The 19,349-nt window shown below is 22.9% G+C and overlaps 1 protein-coding gene across 1 annotated transcript; it reads right to left on the reverse strand.

Moving 5' to 3' along the window:
- Positions 1–5,070: 5,070 nt before the first annotated feature.
- On the reverse strand, positions 5,071–16,538 carry LOC140664092 (aminopeptidase N-like). Its single transcript, XM_072888866.1, has 11 exons — positions 16,409–16,538; positions 14,892–15,475; positions 13,645–14,109; positions 12,922–13,135; positions 12,257–12,404; positions 10,718–10,998; positions 8,779–8,969; positions 8,348–8,659; positions 8,182–8,251; positions 5,505–5,618; positions 5,071–5,343 (listed from the first exon to the last, which is right to left on the reverse strand). The coding sequence occupies exons 2-11, from the start codon at positions 15,443–15,445 to the stop codon at positions 5,287–5,289; spliced, it is 2,406 nt and encodes an 801-aa protein (XP_072744967.1). The 5' UTR covers positions 15,446–15,475; positions 16,409–16,538; the 3' UTR covers positions 5,071–5,286.
- Between the last annotated feature and the right edge of the window lie 2,811 nt (positions 16,539–19,349).

Here is a 19,349-nt window from a genome sequence, read left to right on the forward strand (position 1 = left end):
TTATTTTTTCCTGTATATATACAAATGTGTATATATATAAAATTTTTGAAATTATTTTATATATTTTAAAAATACATAGAATTTAAGAAAGTTTTAAGATATAATTACATTTTTGATAACATTTGCAATCAAATTAATGCTAAAAAAAGTTTTATATCAATATTAGAACTAAAACAATAATTAACAATAATAATAGAACTAAAATAATAATTAATATGGCAAATTATTTATGTGCTTTATAGATATATATTTTTCATTAAAACACATTTTTAATTATTTAGTTCTGTTATTTATTTCTTTCTTTTTTCTTTCTTTTTTTTTGAGCTTCTGGCCATGGAAAACCTCGGCAGTTTAGCATGTCCATGATGTGACACATATAATAAGCATTTTGCATCACCTCTTCATTAAAAATATCCACAGCAAATCGTGTTTTCCCACCACTTTTCGATTTCTTCAAGCCTTTATTCTTGCTGTCGTTGCCATCTTTAGCACTTTTTCCATTCTTTTCATTAGTTTTCACACTGGCTTTTTTCTTGCTTTTGCTACCCATCGCCGTTATTAAAAACTCGTTAAAATCTTGGTACGTATATAATTACCACTAATTAATTACCTTTAAAATAATGTTAAAATACTTTTGTTTACTGTTCTTTTATTTTATATTATTTCATTCTCGTATGTAGAAAGTCTGACTCGAGTCTGACTGATCTAGGCAATGAATAAATATCAATAATTACATCAATGAAGGTAAGTTTTATTGATCGCAAAACTAGCCAATTTTTCAGAATTAGTCGATACGAAACAAGATATTTGAAATATTTTTCATGCTAATGAAAAATTTATTGATATGTTAGTTTCGTCGTAAATAAAATGGAACGGCGGAACTTTGATTTTTATTATACATAAATTTGTCTTCAAAAAAGGTTGAATTTTTTTTAAACAACAACAAACCTTTTTGTTCTTCCGGGTAGTTACTTCTCCGAGATTCTGACGAAAATTGGCACTTTTGGTGTTTTGAAGATGAAGTCTCGTAAAAATATTTTAAAACCGTTGACTTTTATAGTGATTATTACGTATTTGCGGCGTGAAAAATCTTCGAATTTACGTATGTACTCTTAAACAACCTTGACTTTAAATATATATAAAATATAAACATATAGGCCATAAGTGATGTATTTACTCGTCGAAAGTTCCTAGATAAAAAATTATGAGTTTAATACAATATATACACATATCGCTACTCAGTGAGAAATGACTTATCAAATCGATGTATATGTATATGATCTTTTTCTCAAAATATTGTCAATCACGATGAGAGATAGCAACGTTTCACAGCTTCAACAAGTTTGTTTTATTTCATATGTTATATCTAAAACGTCAAATATATTTCGACCTATTTAAATTTTCTTAAATTTAATTACATTGCATTAATTACACTTTTATACATAACAATGCATTTGTTTAGTTTAACAAATAAAATTTTAAAAATTTAGTACGTATAAGATAAAAATATTCGAAGAAGGATGATTTTTTCGTGACCTATGCAAAAGAAAAAAGAACGTGCAAAATTATGATAATACTCCGGATATATGTGTGTATATATATATATATTTATTTATTTATTTATATAAACGAGCGATTTGTCACGAATAAAATTTAAATTACATTAGATATTAAAAAAAAAAAAAAAATATATATATATATATATATATATATATATATATATATGATATATATATTGTATTTATATGTTCTAAGATATAGACCGAGCATTTGCCTTTATTTGAGGAGTGGGGATAAATGTGCATGTAGAAGACGCTTTAAATTGTCTTGTTGCGTTCTCTCCCGTCTTCGTTCGCGCATGTATGCGCACAATGCATACACATGTCATGCATACGAAACATGCATACCACCTAATGTGTGAACAAAACAGAACACAACGGCATGCTTAAGGTCAGGTATACATTAATAACAATATTAATAATAATAATAATAATACAATGTATTTATTGTTAATTATTAAATTAATTAATATTAAATTCAAATTTAAATTAAATTATTTGAATAAAAAGTAGTTAATGATCTTGATTTATATACATAAGTGTATGTTTTGAAAACATAATAAAGAAAAAGAAAAAAAAATTAATAAAATGTTTAACAATTCAACAATTTTGAAAATAATTTTTAAAAGAAATATAATCTCATTTTATGTGTTCATATTTTAGTACTATTTAAATTGCGTTTTATATATCTTTTATGTATTTTAAACAGAAAGTTATATAATTTTCTGTTTCTAGAGACTTGTATACTAAAAATGCTATGTTAATTCTAATACAATTCCTTTTCTTCTCAGAACTAGTTAAAGTTGATACTTTATCACCGTGAACCGTTAATCTGTACTATCGTAATCTTAACGTTTCAAGAGGTAATCGAAAACTGACAATGTCGATGGTAATAGACATCATAATAAATATATAAATACAAAAATATATTTACAACTTATATAAAATCGTCAAAGCTTACAAAATTTAAATTTAAAATTATATTTATGATATTTCATTTAATATATATGATATTTTAAGATTCATTGACTGTTAATTTTGGTTATAAAATTTATGTATTATATATTTTGTTAATTTTATATACGATTTAATAAGTAATATAAAAAAATAAGTATTTATGTTTGTCTATATCTATAAATAATAATTTTTAATGTTTACATGTTGAGAATTGAAGATTTTCCGTATCAATATACTTTCATATATTTATTTTTTATGTAATACGTAAACAATATAATTATTCTAATTAATATAATATGTTAAAATCATTTTAATCATGTTAAAATGCTTTATATTCATCTCTATCATCTATTAAGTATTCATTAATCATACAAACATTTTTTTAACAACGAGAGAAAATAAACATTTATCGTTTCTTCTTTACTCGTTTTGAATAAGTACATTGAAGTAATATTCGAATTAATCTTGCAAATCATTGATTATATGCCATTACGAAAAAGTATATAGAATAAATGTGTGCACGATATTAAAAATTGTAATTTTTAACATTGTAATTGTATTATTTAATTTTCTATTATTCATTTAAAAATATATGAATTAAATATAAAAAATATTTAAAAAGTTTCCGTTCTTTAATCTTTAAATTCTTAGTTCAAAGACATTTTGTAACAATATGCAATATTATAATAAATGAAATTAACGTTCTTGTCAGATGCACACTGTATGTATGGAAATTTAGAGAATTATGTAGGTTTATAAAAAAAAGAAAAACAAAAGAAATAGAAGAAATTAATAAAATGTCAACAATTTTGAAAATATTAACTTAAAAGGAATTAAGATAAAGATTAAGATTTATTAGAAATTAAGATACTTATCTCGTATGAGTTCATACTTCAATACTATTTAAATTCTACTCTATACATCTTATACGTATTATATATCTTTAAAAAGAAAGATACATCATATTTTATTTCTAATGATTCATCTTGTATATACAAATGTTATGTTATTTATAATTTACCGTTCCAATAGATAATCGGAAATAACCAATATCAATAACATATGTCAAATATTACAATATATACAAACGTACATAAAATCCTACACAATTGTTTAAAGTAATATTTATATGCATATTTTAAGAATTATGGATTGTGTATTTTATTTTGTGAATTTTGTATACATTTAATAAACAAAAAGAAATCAATTTTCATGTCTGTAATTATTAATTTTGAATCTTTACACGTTGGAAACTCTCCATATCAGAATGCTTTCATGTATTGTTTTATGTAATCCGTAAATAATACTTTATGATTATACTAATTAATATAATATATTAAAGTCATTTTAGTCATGGTAAAATCTGTCGTTGTACGATAACAAAGAGAATATTAGCGCACTACAACGTATATACACCACGTTATTTTTAATTTATTGTCAAAATATTTCAAGTAGTATTACATATATGTTTATACGTGAAATATAAAATTATAATATTAAAATATGTATTTTAAAGTATAGATTAATTATCATTTGCTGAACGTTATATGTTGTGAGACTTTTTGTTACCTAAATTTTAATTACTTGAATATTATTTGAAAATTTATTTTATTATTATTTATTATTTAATTGTTTTGCGTTCTCACTCTGACTTAAACTTAAATCATCGAACAATACAACATCAAACAAAATATATTTTAGTCTAAATATTATTAAGAAAGTAATTGTGGCCTAGAAGGAAATAATTATGGCAGGTAACAACAACTTAAAAAAATTAAAATTATAACTTTAAAATATTAAAATTACGAAAGCTGTATATGTAATTGCAATATCCATATTATGATTGTTATAAATTAAAATTTTATAATTTTGTGTTAAAAAATATTCTAAAGCAAACCAATTTTGTAAAATATTTATTCGAGGATATATTTATTTCAGAATTTATATCACAAATAAATAAATTATTTGAATAGTGAAAATAATAAACTAGATAAGAGAGATATTGATATTATAAAAATTATAAGAAATATTTTGATATTATAAGAATAGAATTGATTATAGGATTATAGGAATCTTTAAACAAAAGTAATAATATTAGATAATTTATTATAAATTGGAAAATGCACACATGAATACATATAAAGAAATTTAACTAATAATATTAAAAATATAAATAAATATTATAAATTCTAAAACAATTTTCATGTTTGTATTATAATTATTAACTAATTAATTAAATATAAATTATGTGATAATATGTATATTCAAAATAATATTTAATTAATAATATTTAATTAATAAAATATATTATATATAATATTATTGAACAGTTGTCATTGCTACAAATTTATTATTTTATTTATTATATACACATTGACAATAATTAAAAGTAATTCATATAATAATATTAAGAATAATATTAACAAAATATTATGCTTAATAATATTAAACTGTATTATTGTTACATGTGTAAGTATATGTATATATAATATATATATATACATATATATATATATATATATATATATTATGTTTGTGTATATATAAATATGTATTTTATATATTTAAGGATGAATATTGTTTATATGATAATTTAATGGTATAAAAATAATATTATATATATTTATATTTTTTACCGTAATTATGATTACTCATGATTAATTTCTTTTGAAAAGTTGTTAATATTTTAAAGAAAGAAAAACTATATTTTAAAATATTTTTTTATTTCTTCGATTTCCTTTAAACGTCTGTATAGTTTTTGGTCAGCATCTCACACCCATTCTTCCACAAGATTTTTATACTTGTAAAAATTAGTTTCAATAGTTTCCTAAACCAGATTATTTTCAATTATTGTAATAATTTTATGCTATCTTAAAAGACTTATATAATTAAAGAACGAAATACTACTTATGACATATCTTAAAGATGTAAATAAATTTATTAATAGAAAACTTAATATAAATATAATTTTTAAATCATAAAATGTACCTTGTCAACGAGATAATAGTTCTTATCAGAGAGAATTATTTTTTTCTCCCATATATGTTTAATACTATTTTTGTATGCTTCAGGTTTAATGATACTTCTCATAATGTTTTTGACCTACAAAGAATAACTTAATCAATATTTATTGTCAATAAATAGTAATTTAATTCAAAAGAATTTTGTAATTTAAGAATTTGTAACCGAACAGTATTTCGGTAATTAAGCATAATAAAGGCAGAACATAAGCAAGAACGTAAGCAGATAGAGCGCATAAAACTGAACAGTAAAGTCCCTTACCATTTTGCGATTTTCACAATAATTAATGAAAAATTAATTAAAAAATATCGACCAATTCACGCAATATATTAGCGCTCCGCAAAAAGGGACAGCACGCTGTCACGCGGTCGCTATAGGAGCACAGCGTGAGGAGACAGCACAGTGTTACGTGGCTACTATGCATGCGACTAGCAACCGCGTGACAATGAGCTGGCTTTCCTCGCCACATGCTAATATTCACACGAATTGGTCGATATTTTTTAATTAATTTCTCAATAATTATTGCAAAAATTGCAAGATGGTAAAGAACTTTTCTGTTCAGTTTAATGCGCTCTACATGCTCATTTGCTTTGATTCAATCTTTACTGGATCTGTATAATATTTTATTTTAAATATGTTGAAAATAATAAATAATAGTAATTATGCATAAGGGTGACTTCAACGATTTAAATGACCAAAACATATTAATGACCTCACAGATATGAATGATCTTAACGTGTAGTGTTATGACCTTGAATAATCAAAAGGTTTTAAGCGTCACTCATAGTTGTTAAACAAAAAAACAAAAGGATATTCAAATTACAATAATTTTCAGATTTTAGGATACAGTTTTAAATTGTAAAACAAGTATACTAAATACGATAATCTAAATTTTTTCAGGTATGAAACCATCATTTTCTGCCACCTTGTACATTTGAGAAGTAAATATATGATGTGTGTTATACAGAAATATATGCAACCTAACTCAACCTGTATATAACTGTTAAACTGATATACGTTAATAATTTTTATTTTGCTTTATGTTAAAAGTTGAAAACCCATGTGAAATCGTGCAAGTAATAAATCTCGTTTTGTACTGAAAAGAGGGGTGCTGTAGAAATAAACTGCACTTTGCATAGAATTTTGGAAACCCATATAGAAAAGTATAATAAAATGGTTAATTTATCCATGTATAGTAAATGCTAAATGCTAAAAGCTAAATTGTGCTTTTATAAAATGTACATAGTATCAAAAATTACATGTAATTTGTAAAAATTATTTTTGTTTATAACTTTTTAATGAACAACGAGCGATGGCAAAACTTTTAAATGTTATTCAGGGTCATAAGTTTTACAACACGTCAAAATCAATCAAATCTCTTGAGTCACCCTTAATATGCCTAATTACCATTATTTCGTATTATCAATATAATTCAAATAATTCAAATAAAATATTATATATATATATATATATATATATATATATATATATATATATGTATATATGACATATAGATATATAGATGATAACTTTAAATAAGAGCAAAAACTTTTAGGAAATAATTCTTTGTCGAAAATTAAAAGGCGTTTTTCATATAAACATATATTTTAAATTCTTTCATGATGAACTATTGTACTTTCCTCTAAAGAGTGAAGTAAAAATTAAGTTTTTAATTATTTTTGCTTAAATTTTGGACAAGTTAAAAAAAATGAAATTTAGTCGACATTTTAATATTAAAAAACATATGTAGTTATATTTTTTTATTCTTCTCATATTATTATAAAAGAATGAACTTGGCAATCCCAATTCAAATTTTTATTAGAACTTTTTAACAAGCCAGAATGTCAACATCTATAAATATACGTGAAAAAGATTGATTTTTTTTAGAAACTCTATTGTTATATTATTTTCGTAAAATCAATAATTCAATTAAAAAATTTTTAAAAAAAAACATATGCATAATTTCATCTTTTTTTTTAATGATACGGGAAAATAAAAAAAATAATATAAAAATATCTTTTTTGTTAGTGGAAAATTACCATCAAATTTCATTTTTTTAATTTGTCCAAAATTTAGGAAAAATAAGTAAAAACTTAATCTTTACCTCCCCTTTTAGTAAAGTATATTTCACAAGAAATCGATATAGGAATATATGGTTATATGAAAGATCATTATTATTTTTCAACAAAGAATTATCTTTTAAAGTATATGTGTTTCAGACACTTTGTAAATCTTTAAACACTAACTTATAAAGATTCGGTGTTTTATAAAAAAACTCAATTTTTTATAAAAGCCTGCAATATATATATATATATATATATATATATATATATATATATGTAGAACATTAAATGTAATAAATTTTATAGATCTGGTTATTTTTTTTATTATTAAGCTTATTTATATCTAATGTATACATGTGTATATATATATATATATATATATATATATATATATATATATATATATATATATACATGTTTACATTAGACATAAATAAGCTTAGTAATAAAAGAAATAACCGGATCAATAAAATTTACCACATTTAATTGTTCTTCTGTGTATATATATATATATATATATATAAACATTAGATATAAATAAGCTTAATAATAAAAACGATAACCAGATCTATAAAATTTACCTCTTTTAATTGTTTTTCAGAATACACATGATTAATAATGCCAATAGATATGGCAACTCCATTGACACATCTATAAAACAACACATATAGTTATTATAAGTAACTAATGTTTGTACAATAATTGTAAAAAGTATTCGTTCAAGAAAGAAATATTACTAGTTATTACCTTGGTTTTAATTTATCAAAATTTTCCAATATATTCAAAAACACATTATCGTGCTTTGCATGTTTTGCAATAATAAAAAGGAAACTAATCATATTTCTCTTGATTTGTGTTTCGTTATATGTTTTATTATGTTTGAACATTATTGATTCTAAATATTCGTCCATAATTTTATTTGAAGCGCAAGCTAAAAATTCTAAAAATCTATCATTATTATATTTTCCCGCTGAATTGTCCTTTACCATACGCCAAATATGTCTCTCTGCTGACATCAAACCTTTACAGTATAACCATTCTTTCCACCCCGGTAAAAGTCTACAACATCCAAAGATAAAAGTTTGATATAAACATATTTAGCGCTATAATATTGTATCCTGATTCAATAATTGAAGATGCAAATAATGGTAAAAAATTGTAACACTTAAAATAATTACTTATTTGTATCCGACATTCCATTATGCAATTTCAATTTGTCATAAGCTTTTTTGAGACATTTCTTGTCATCGAGAATACATAACCATTTAATGGCTTCTTGCCTTAAACATTTAGTAAGATCACTTTCCTTAGGATCTTCTACGTATTTTATTTTCTCAAGTAGATTGGCCAATATATTCTTTATTTTCTCCTAAAAGTTATCCATGTCAAATAATTATATCGGTTTACAGTAAGCGTGTAGTGTTGAACATTCAATTTCTCAATAAGTAGATTGAAAGGGAAGCAGGCTGATCGAACAGCCACTGCAAAGTCCTAATATTACATCACTTTATGTGACAAATCTCTTTATGTGAAAAACAGTTAAAAAATTTCAATGTCTAGCTTTGTACGAACACGATTCGAGTGGAAAACTAATTTGTTGGAAAAGAAATGAATCTCGTTTTATTTTCAACATTATCCAATTAATGTATTAATTTTAATCTCAAATTTATGTGAAAACGTCATATTCGACTTATTTTGTAATATAATTAGGTGACAATATTATATATATCTTTAACGCTCAAATTGGCATATCGCTGTACCAAAAGTAAAATGACAGACATTACTTGTGATATTTCAAGCAGATTAAACTCTTGTAATATGTAAAGTATTTACATTAAGTCGTTGTATTTATTTCAAATCACAGCGCTATAAATTTTATTATATCAAAATAGGCACATTTATATAAAAGAAATTATACATATCTCTCTGTTCGTTAACGGACAGCTTTAATAAATAACCACTACATTCACAATACAGTTTAATTTGAACCACAGACATACACACAGACATGGCATGCGCGAGCGAGAGAGAACGTGAGAGCGCAGTTCAGAGTGTGTCTTTTTCTACGTTTAGCTTATTCTCACTTCTCGAACGTTCACAATCATTCTATACTTATTATGCCTATAAGAAACAGTCAGATGAGTGTCCCTTCTTGCCAAAATCGTGGCAATGCCAAGCAACCTTCAAAATGAGCCAATCTTAATCAAGTACTCTTCTCATCTTAATAATCTGATTTTCCTCTTGCCTAAAGTAGTAACTTATACTAAGTTTATATTTTCTACATATTTTTAATTTGAACTAATTTAATATATGTATATTAATCATTGTATGTCTTTTTTGGTTTATAAGAGAAAAGGGAGTCACTTTTGGGATACTCTAAAATGACATATTCTATACATATTAAAAGACATAATAGTCTTCAGTCCGTACTAGCAATACATATACATATATACATACATTTTATTTTAATTTATTCTCTCCACCCTAAAAATTTTATTATTTTTAATTATAGAATCAATGTTTCACAAAAAAGTTGTTTGGCTTCAAAGAGAACATGAGATAATGCAATTAGTTTGACCTTGGCTTGTACACTTAAAGTCAAACTAATGTAACGGTTATATATATATATATATATATATATATATACACATATACCTTTTCGAGCCAATTAATTTTTGTCTTTAACATCTTTTTCTACAAACAAAAATAAAAAAAAATTAAAGGAGAACCTAAATATAATGCATATGCAAACAAACAAAGTAAACTTTAATTTATTATCAACATTTGATATTCATACAAAATTACCGATCTTTTTTATATTACTATACGTACGTTTCATTACTATACGTAGATATAATTTTAAATTGAAAATTTAATAAAAAAATTAGTTAAAAATATAAGAAAAATAATTACTCAAAAATCTAATGTATGTTTAACAATTATAAAATAAGACTGAAATAAAGACTTTTTTTTTAAATAAAAAAGATTTTAGTTTATCCTATATAAGAATACAGAAAAACGTATTTGAATCTTTAGCTACATATTTTTATTTTCTTGGAAAATATGACATAAAATAATTTAAAAACTCTTTAATTGATTAATTCTATTATTATTTACCTTGATATTTTGGACTTCTTTATCTGGAAATGGAAAGATGCTCGACATGTGTTCAAAAGCTTTTATCATAGGATACCATGCTATATAATTTGTTTCTTGTCCAAGATAGCTTGTCAAGTTCCAGAATAGGGAAGAATTGAGTTGGCCATTTATCATAAAATAAAATGCATCGTCGATGATTTTAGCACGATTAAGAACATGTATTTTTGTATATTCTATAGAGTTCAAATATTTTGCAATTTTTTGCCAATTTTCAGGATCGTAATTAACGCGATAGTATCCTGTAGTAAATAATTTTTATATTATTAGATTTTCACATAAATGAGTTCTTAAATTAATTAAAAATATTTTTATTATCTGCATTTTAAATATTTGAGTAATTCCATTATTGAAAAAAGAAAGAAAAATTATAATAATTAAGAAAAACTTTATTTTAGAGTTATATTTGTCGTAATATTGCGTAGAATGAAACTATATAAAGAATTATAAATACATTTATATTTATTATAGCTTGAATAATAATATATGCATAATTGAATTTATTTTACGTTAATCGATAGTAGAATGCAGAAAATAAGTCCTACAATATTTTTTGAAATATTATTTAATGTTACTATGTATTTATTCATATATTGCTCATTGTTATTAAAAAAGAATATAGTTAACATTATATAATGGTTTCATATTTTAAATTGTAAATTGAATATTACCCAACCATTATCTTTTAGACCAACTTGGCTAGTTGGCTGGGACGACGACAAAACTTTTAATCTTTTGTCAAAAAGCGGCATTCTAAGCTTCTCAAAATTTAAATTATTCTGGGAGGTATAAGTTACAGGTACCCAGAAAGCGTATTTTTTAACTATTTCATAATTTTCTATTGTTATTCTATATACATTTGCTTTATACGCAAAATCTCGCGTTATTTTCAACACAGGATAATTTATAGATTTCATCCAATCATTTATTGTCGAAGAAAGGATTCGTTCTTTCTCAGGATATAATTTGCTTAAAATATCCTGTATGGTAAGCCATAAATGTTGGAGAAGACTCTTCGACTTAACTTCACTATATTGGTTAAAATTTGGCATTATTGACACAGTAAAATCGGTACTGATCGTTAATTACGTATCAAAAAATATCAGAGTGTTATTTAATTTGTACACTTTATACAGCTTACATAATTGCATTATTTAATATTTTATATGCTAAGTTCTATAATGTATAAGTAAATAATATATTAAAATGGTATATATAATACAATATATTTCATAATATACTCACAAATTTAAATATTCATAAACTTTCAGTTGAAACATGTTATCTGTAATTACATACTGCAGCATGCGTGTTATTAAGGGTGCTACAATTCAAATCATACAATGTGATTTATATATAAGTTTGTTTAGAAGTCTTTCAAATACATTTTTCATAAATTTTTTAATTTTAGTATACTAATATATATACGTATTTATATACTTATATTTAAATACATTTATTGACTTGATTCATTCAAATAAATTTATTGATTTTTTTTACCTTTAATGTAACGGTAAAAAGAAGAAAATGCATTATTTTCGGATAAATTGGCTTCCTTTATAAGAAACTGATTGTGAGTCTCCAAACGAAGTGATTCATAATAAACCTGAACTATAAATAAATTCACCATTTCGAAATTTCCGTAACCCTAAAGAAAAAAGATTTAATATGATCAAATAAATATTTAGTCGAATAAATATTAACTGTACACATTTAATGCTTTTATTGAACATAAATTTGAAAATTTTTTATCAACATTACAAGATATAGTAAAATTTTTCGATAAAGTAATGTGTAGTGTGTGAAATAGTCATGTCATTTAAAACTATTTAAAATAATTGAAAATTATCGTGTTATTTTTCTCTACATTGCAAATTTTATAACGATTTTGAAAATATCGAGAACCAATATGAAATTTAATCTTTCCAGATATGACAAAAATTTATATAAATAGCTTTAGCAATTTTTATACGACATATTTAATATTAAAAATAGTGTAAAAGCTTTTCATTTTCTTATAATAGTAAAGATTATATCTCAATTATATAATCAAAATAATATTTTATTTAACATAAAAGCATCAGAAACATATAAAAATATATAATATATACATTATATATAATTGATACATTAAGAATATTATTAAAAAAATATAAAAAAATTACCTTGATGGAATCGATAGCATAAAGTCCAGACAATGTAGTAAGACCATCGATTAACCATAACCCAGATGACCCCCAAAATGTACCTAACCAAAATGGGTTTATTATGGGTTTATCAGCAAACCATTGATATGCCATCTTGCGCCCAATCAACCACGCTACTTTTATTTTATGCGCAACAGAATCCAGATTTTTATCGTAAATAATATCTGTTTCACTAAAAAATATAAAAATTAAATTTGCAAGAGCTTAGTAATTACATAAACTTGGCCATATAATAATTTTGACATATTTTCTGATTTAAAATTAAAAATATCTTCTAAACGGATAATATAATCGATATGGTATAATTGTATATTGTTTTATATATTGATTTTTACCGATTACATCAAAATTGTGACATAAATTATTTTCAACCTATAATTATATATATATATATATATATATATATATATATATATATACTGATTATATAAAAATTATAACATAATTATTGTCATATACGTGATATACATATGTATATATGATTGAAATCAACTTATAATTAGTTATAAAATTATATGTATAATAATGTACATGTATAAAAATTCTACATTAAAACAATTATATATTAACGTATGTATTTCTAATTTCTAATTTTATATTTTTAATTTAATAATTTCTAATTTTGCTTCATGTATAAATTGTATTTGAATAAATTGATATTTTTAAAAATTTTTGAATTACCTATTTAACAGGAGGCCCCAGTTCTCATTGTCACATCGCAAACTATGGATTGCAACAAATTGCACTTTTGGTATTTTCAATTCTGTCCATTTATATTCAAATATCATCATTGCTCTGGTTGCTATCATTTCAGCAAATTCCATATGATTTAAATCGGGTCTACGCCATATAATGATTCTAGATTCTTCCGCCTCAAATTTAAGAAAATCTGCTGGCGAGATTACAACCGTCACGATATAAGTGGACATTGGAGGAGTAGTATTAAAGCATGTCCACTTCATATATGTTTCATTTTCATGCATTTCATGTTTGCATGTTTCTTTTTCTTGTACCGGCATATTTGAAAAAACTTGGTATTTGCGATGATGCTTTATGGAAATGTTGAAAGTGGCCTTGATTGTCGGCTTGTCCCAGCATGGAAACAATCGTCGGGCTCCAGTCGCCTGTAAATGTATTACGTCCAACCTACGATATTTTAATAACATTGATTTAAATAACGATGATTTTTATTAATCAATAGCATTATATATACAAAGTGTGTGTTCGTAAATATCCAAACAAATGTCGCAATTGATTGAAGTTAAAAGAAAGTAAAATAAGAAGAATTCACATCACTTTGAGTCCGTTACAAAGTGCATATAAAAATATTTTGTTTACTCGACTTTTTCGAGTTATAAAAGTCATTTTCATTATTTTAGCTATTTTAATTTTTTTATATTATTAGATTACTCGCAATATAAACTTTTTTACTTTAATTATACATAAACAATAAAATATTTATTTTTCGATTATCAAGCCTCAATATTTACGAAAAACTTTTCGTATTTAATCGTTTATAAATCAAGTTATTGAATTAATGTCTCAATATTTTCGCTAAGGGAAAATTATCTCTAACATGATTAAAAAATTATGGCTCACATGAAAAATATTTAGTTACCATTCACCCTGTTATATATATATATAAAACGACATAAAGTATAAATTATTGCATTTCCATCTAAACTATTCAACTTTCTATGATATATTTTTTATATTTATATATTTCATGTATTCAATAATAAATAGGACAACAAATTAACAATTAAAACATAGTATAAAATGTTATGATGACATTTTTGAGTAATATAAAGTGAAATAAAGATAGTGATGTATAATATTATATAATTAAATATTATAAGAAAAAAATAAAATATGCGAGAGCAACAATAATAAAAATTTATATTTATTGTACTCTTAATATTACTCACATTTCGAGTAATTCTTCCCTGTAAACTATAGTCTTTAAAGAAGTAATAATGTTTTCCAAGTTATCAATTGCTGTGAGAAATTCTGTATTTAGTCTGTAACGTCCACTAGGTAAAGGTAACGGAAAATGAAAGAACCAAATATGCTTTGCATAAGGTGTAATTGCTAACACTGGATAGTGTAATATACTATATCCTTCGGTTGTAATTTTTTTTATTTTTCCAGATAAAAAGCGTATTAATGTCGGTGAATTTAAACCTATTTTTGTAAATAAACGGGAAATATCGATAATGGCATTTAATTCGCCGTATAAAACAAAGTTGCCTCTTGTTTGATACTTTTCTATATGCGTTTTATAGATTTTATATTTATATATTTCATGTCCTTTGTCTTCTTTGAAATATGGTATTAACTTGACGTCGTAATGCACTGGTGTTATATCATCAAAGTAATAAGTAAATTCAATCGATGAGTTTCCCGTATTTTCATTAATTGAAAATGTTATTATAGTGCCAAATATAAGACCGCTATAAAATAACAGTCTTAGAAATGCCATGTCAATTTTTAGGTATCTGTACAACTGTTCCTGTTGAAAGAAAGATAAATATAAAATAAAATTTAAATAATAAATTTTACAGCAAATAAATTTATAAAGTATTTTCTAAAATTAGTTTTCTTGCGTAATTTTATCCGTGATGAATAACACACCGATCTACATATATGAATATGTTATTTTAAAAATTTGTTGTTTTGTAGAGGATTATATTTTCAAAAAACTAGCAATAAAAATAATCAACAGAATAGTCAACAAAAAATTAGATTTTATTCGACTTTGTTGGTATGTCTCTTCAGGCATGTATACACTCATACATATATGGGCGCACGCGCGTGTGTGTATGTGTATGTGTGTGTGTGTGCGCGCAACTTGTCAAAGACAAGTTGAATGTTTTTATATGTCTTATATATTATACATATTTTTTTTAGTAACGAGAGAAACATTTATTGTTTACTCATTATTCGCTTAAGTAAATATATCGAATCAGTAATGGATTTTAAAGTAATTTCTCAAATTATTATTGATATTACAAAAGAATATACAATAAACATGTGAACGGTATTATATAAACATGGTAATTTTTAACATTGTAATTGTATTATCCAGTTTTTATTATTTATTTAAAAATATATGGATTAAATAAAAAAAAATTTTTTAAATACTTTCCTTTTTTAATATTTTCTATAATCCAAGAACATTCTATAACAATATTATAATAAAAAAAGATTTATGTTTTGTCAGATATAGAAATTACGTACATAAAATTTAAGAATATGTATAGGTTTTTTTAAAAAATGAAAGAAAAAGAAATAAAAAAATTAATAAAATGTTTAACAATTCAACAATTTTGAAAATAATTTTTAAAAAATATATATTCTTATCGTGTGCACAATTTAAATTACGTTTTATCTTTTACGTACTTTAAAGAGAAAATTATATAATATTCTGTTTCTAGAGACTCACCTTGTGTACTAAAAATGCTATGTTATTTCTAATACAATTCCTTTTCTTCTCAGAACTAGTTAAAGTTGATACTTTATCACCGTGAACCGTTAATCTGTACTATCGTAATCTTAACGTTTCAAGAGGTAATCGAAAACTGGCAATGTCGATGTAATAGACATCATAACAAATCCATATATAAATACAAATATATTTACAACTTATATAAGGTCATCAAATCCTACAAAATTTAAATTTAAAATTATATATATGATATTTTAAAATTCATTGACTATGTTAATTTTTGATATTTATTTATGTATTATATATTTTGTTAATTTCATATACGATTTAATAAGCAATATAGAAAAATAAGTATTTTTGTTTTCCTATATCTATAAATAATAATATTTAATCTTTACATGTTGAGAATTAAAGAATTTTCATATCAACGTACTTTCATATATTTATTTTTTATGTAATACGTAAATAATTTATTATAATTATTCTAATTAATATAATACGTTAAAGTCATTTTAATCATGCTGAAATGCTTTATATTTATTTCTATCATCTATATTAACTATAAAAGTTAAGTATTCATTAATCATACAAACATTTTTTTAACGACGAGAGAAAATAAACATTTATCGTTTCTTCTTTACTCGTTTTGAATAGGTACATTGAATCAATATTCGAATTAATCTTGCAAATCACTGATTATATGCCATTACGAAAAAATATATAGAATAAATGTGTGCACGATATTAAAAATTGTAATTTTTTACATTGTAATTTTATTATTTAATTTTCTATTATTTATTTAAAAATAAATGAGTTAAATATAACAAATATTTAAAAAGTTTCCGTTCTTTAATCTTAAATTCTTAATTCAAAGACATTTTGTAACAATATGCAATATTATAATAAATAAAATTAACGTTTTTGTCAGATGTATATATGAAAATTTAAAGAATTATATAGGTTTATAAAAAAAACAAAAGAAATAGAAGAAATTAATAAAATCTTAACAGTTTTAAAAATGATAACTTAAAAGGAAGTAAGATAAAGATTAACATTTATTAGAAATTATGATACTCATCGTGTAAGTTCATACTTTAGTACTATTTAAATTCTACTCTATATATATCTTTTATATATCTTTAAAAAGAAAGTTACATCATATTCTAATTCTAATGATTCATTTTGGATATAAAAATGTTATGTTATTTATAATACAATTCCTTTTCTTACGAAAATTAGTTGCAGTTGACACGGTCACACTGCAAACCGTTAATATCGTTATTACTTATTGTTATATCAAAATCTTACCGTTTCAATAGATAATCGGAAATAAACAATGTCAATAACATATGTCACATATTATAATATATACATACATACATTAAATCCTACACAAATGTTTAAAGTAATATTTATATGCATATTTTAAGAATTATGGATTGTGTATTTTATTTTGTGAATTTTGTATACATTTAATAAACAAAAAGAAATTCATTTTCATGTCTACCTATGTCTGTAATTATTAATTTTGAATCTTTACACTTTGGAAAATCTCCATATCAGAGTGCTTTCATATATTGTTTTATGTAATCCGTAAATAATACTTTATAATTATACTAATTAGTATAATATATTAAAGTCATGTTAATATCTCGTGTCGTTGTACGATAACAAAGCTGACAAAGAGAATATTAGCGCACTACAACGTATATACACTACGTTATTTTTAATTTATTATCAAAATATTTCAAGTACTATTACATATATGTTTATACGTAAAATATAAAATTATAATATTAAAATATGTATTTTAAAGTACAGATTAATTATCATTTGCTAAACGTTATATGTTATAAGACTTTTTGTTACGTAAATTTTAATTACTTAACTATTTTTTGACAGTTTATTTTATTATTATTTATTATATTTAATTGTTTTGCGTTCTCACTCTGACTTGAACATAAATCATCGAACAATGCAACATCAAACCCGGTAAAAAATTTCTCATATATAATTATATATAACAATATAAAAATATATAGAAATATATAAAATTTTGTATAAGTTATGTATAGTTATGTATAGTATACATACTTTTGTATTATCGTTGACTGACATCTAGCCAACATTAATATAAAATTATATATAATTATACAATAAATCATATATTATTAATATCCAGCTTTCGTATTTTTAATATTTTGAAGTTATAATTTTAATATTTTCAAGTTGTTGTGACTTGCCATAATTATTTCCTTACAGGCCACAATTACTTCCTGAATAATATCTAAACTTAAATGTATTTTGTTCCCGTAAAAAATTTGTTATGTATAATCATATATGATATATGACCATATAAAATTATATAGAAATATATAAAATTTTGTATAAGTTATGTATAATTATATATCATAATATATGACTTATTATATAATTATATATAATTTTATATTAATGTTGGCTAAATGTCAGTCAACGATAATACAAAATTATGCATACTATACATAACTATACATAACTTATACAGAATTTTATATATTTCTATATATTTTTATATTGTTATATATAATTATATATGAGAAATTTTTTACCGGGTAATTGCAATATCCATATTATGCATGTTGTATAAGTAAACAAAAATTGTATAATTTTGTGTTGAAAATTATTTTAAAATAATTTAATTTTATAAAATATTTATTCGAGTATATATTTATTTCCGAATTTATATAACAAATAGATAAACTATTTCTATAGTAAAAATAATAAACTAGATAGGAAAGATATTGATATTATAAAAATTATAAGGAATATTTTGATATTATAAGAATAGAATTGATTATAGGATTATGGGAATCTTTAAACAAAAGTAATAATATTAGATAATTTATTATAAATGAAAAAATGCACACATGGATTCATATAAAGAAATTTGACTAAT

The sequence above is a fragment of the Anoplolepis gracilipes genome, chromosome 1 (assembly GCF_047496725.1).
Source record: "Anoplolepis gracilipes chromosome 1, ASM4749672v1, whole genome shotgun sequence".
Lineage (NCBI taxonomy): Eukaryota > Metazoa > Arthropoda > Insecta > Hymenoptera > Formicidae > Anoplolepis > Anoplolepis gracilipes.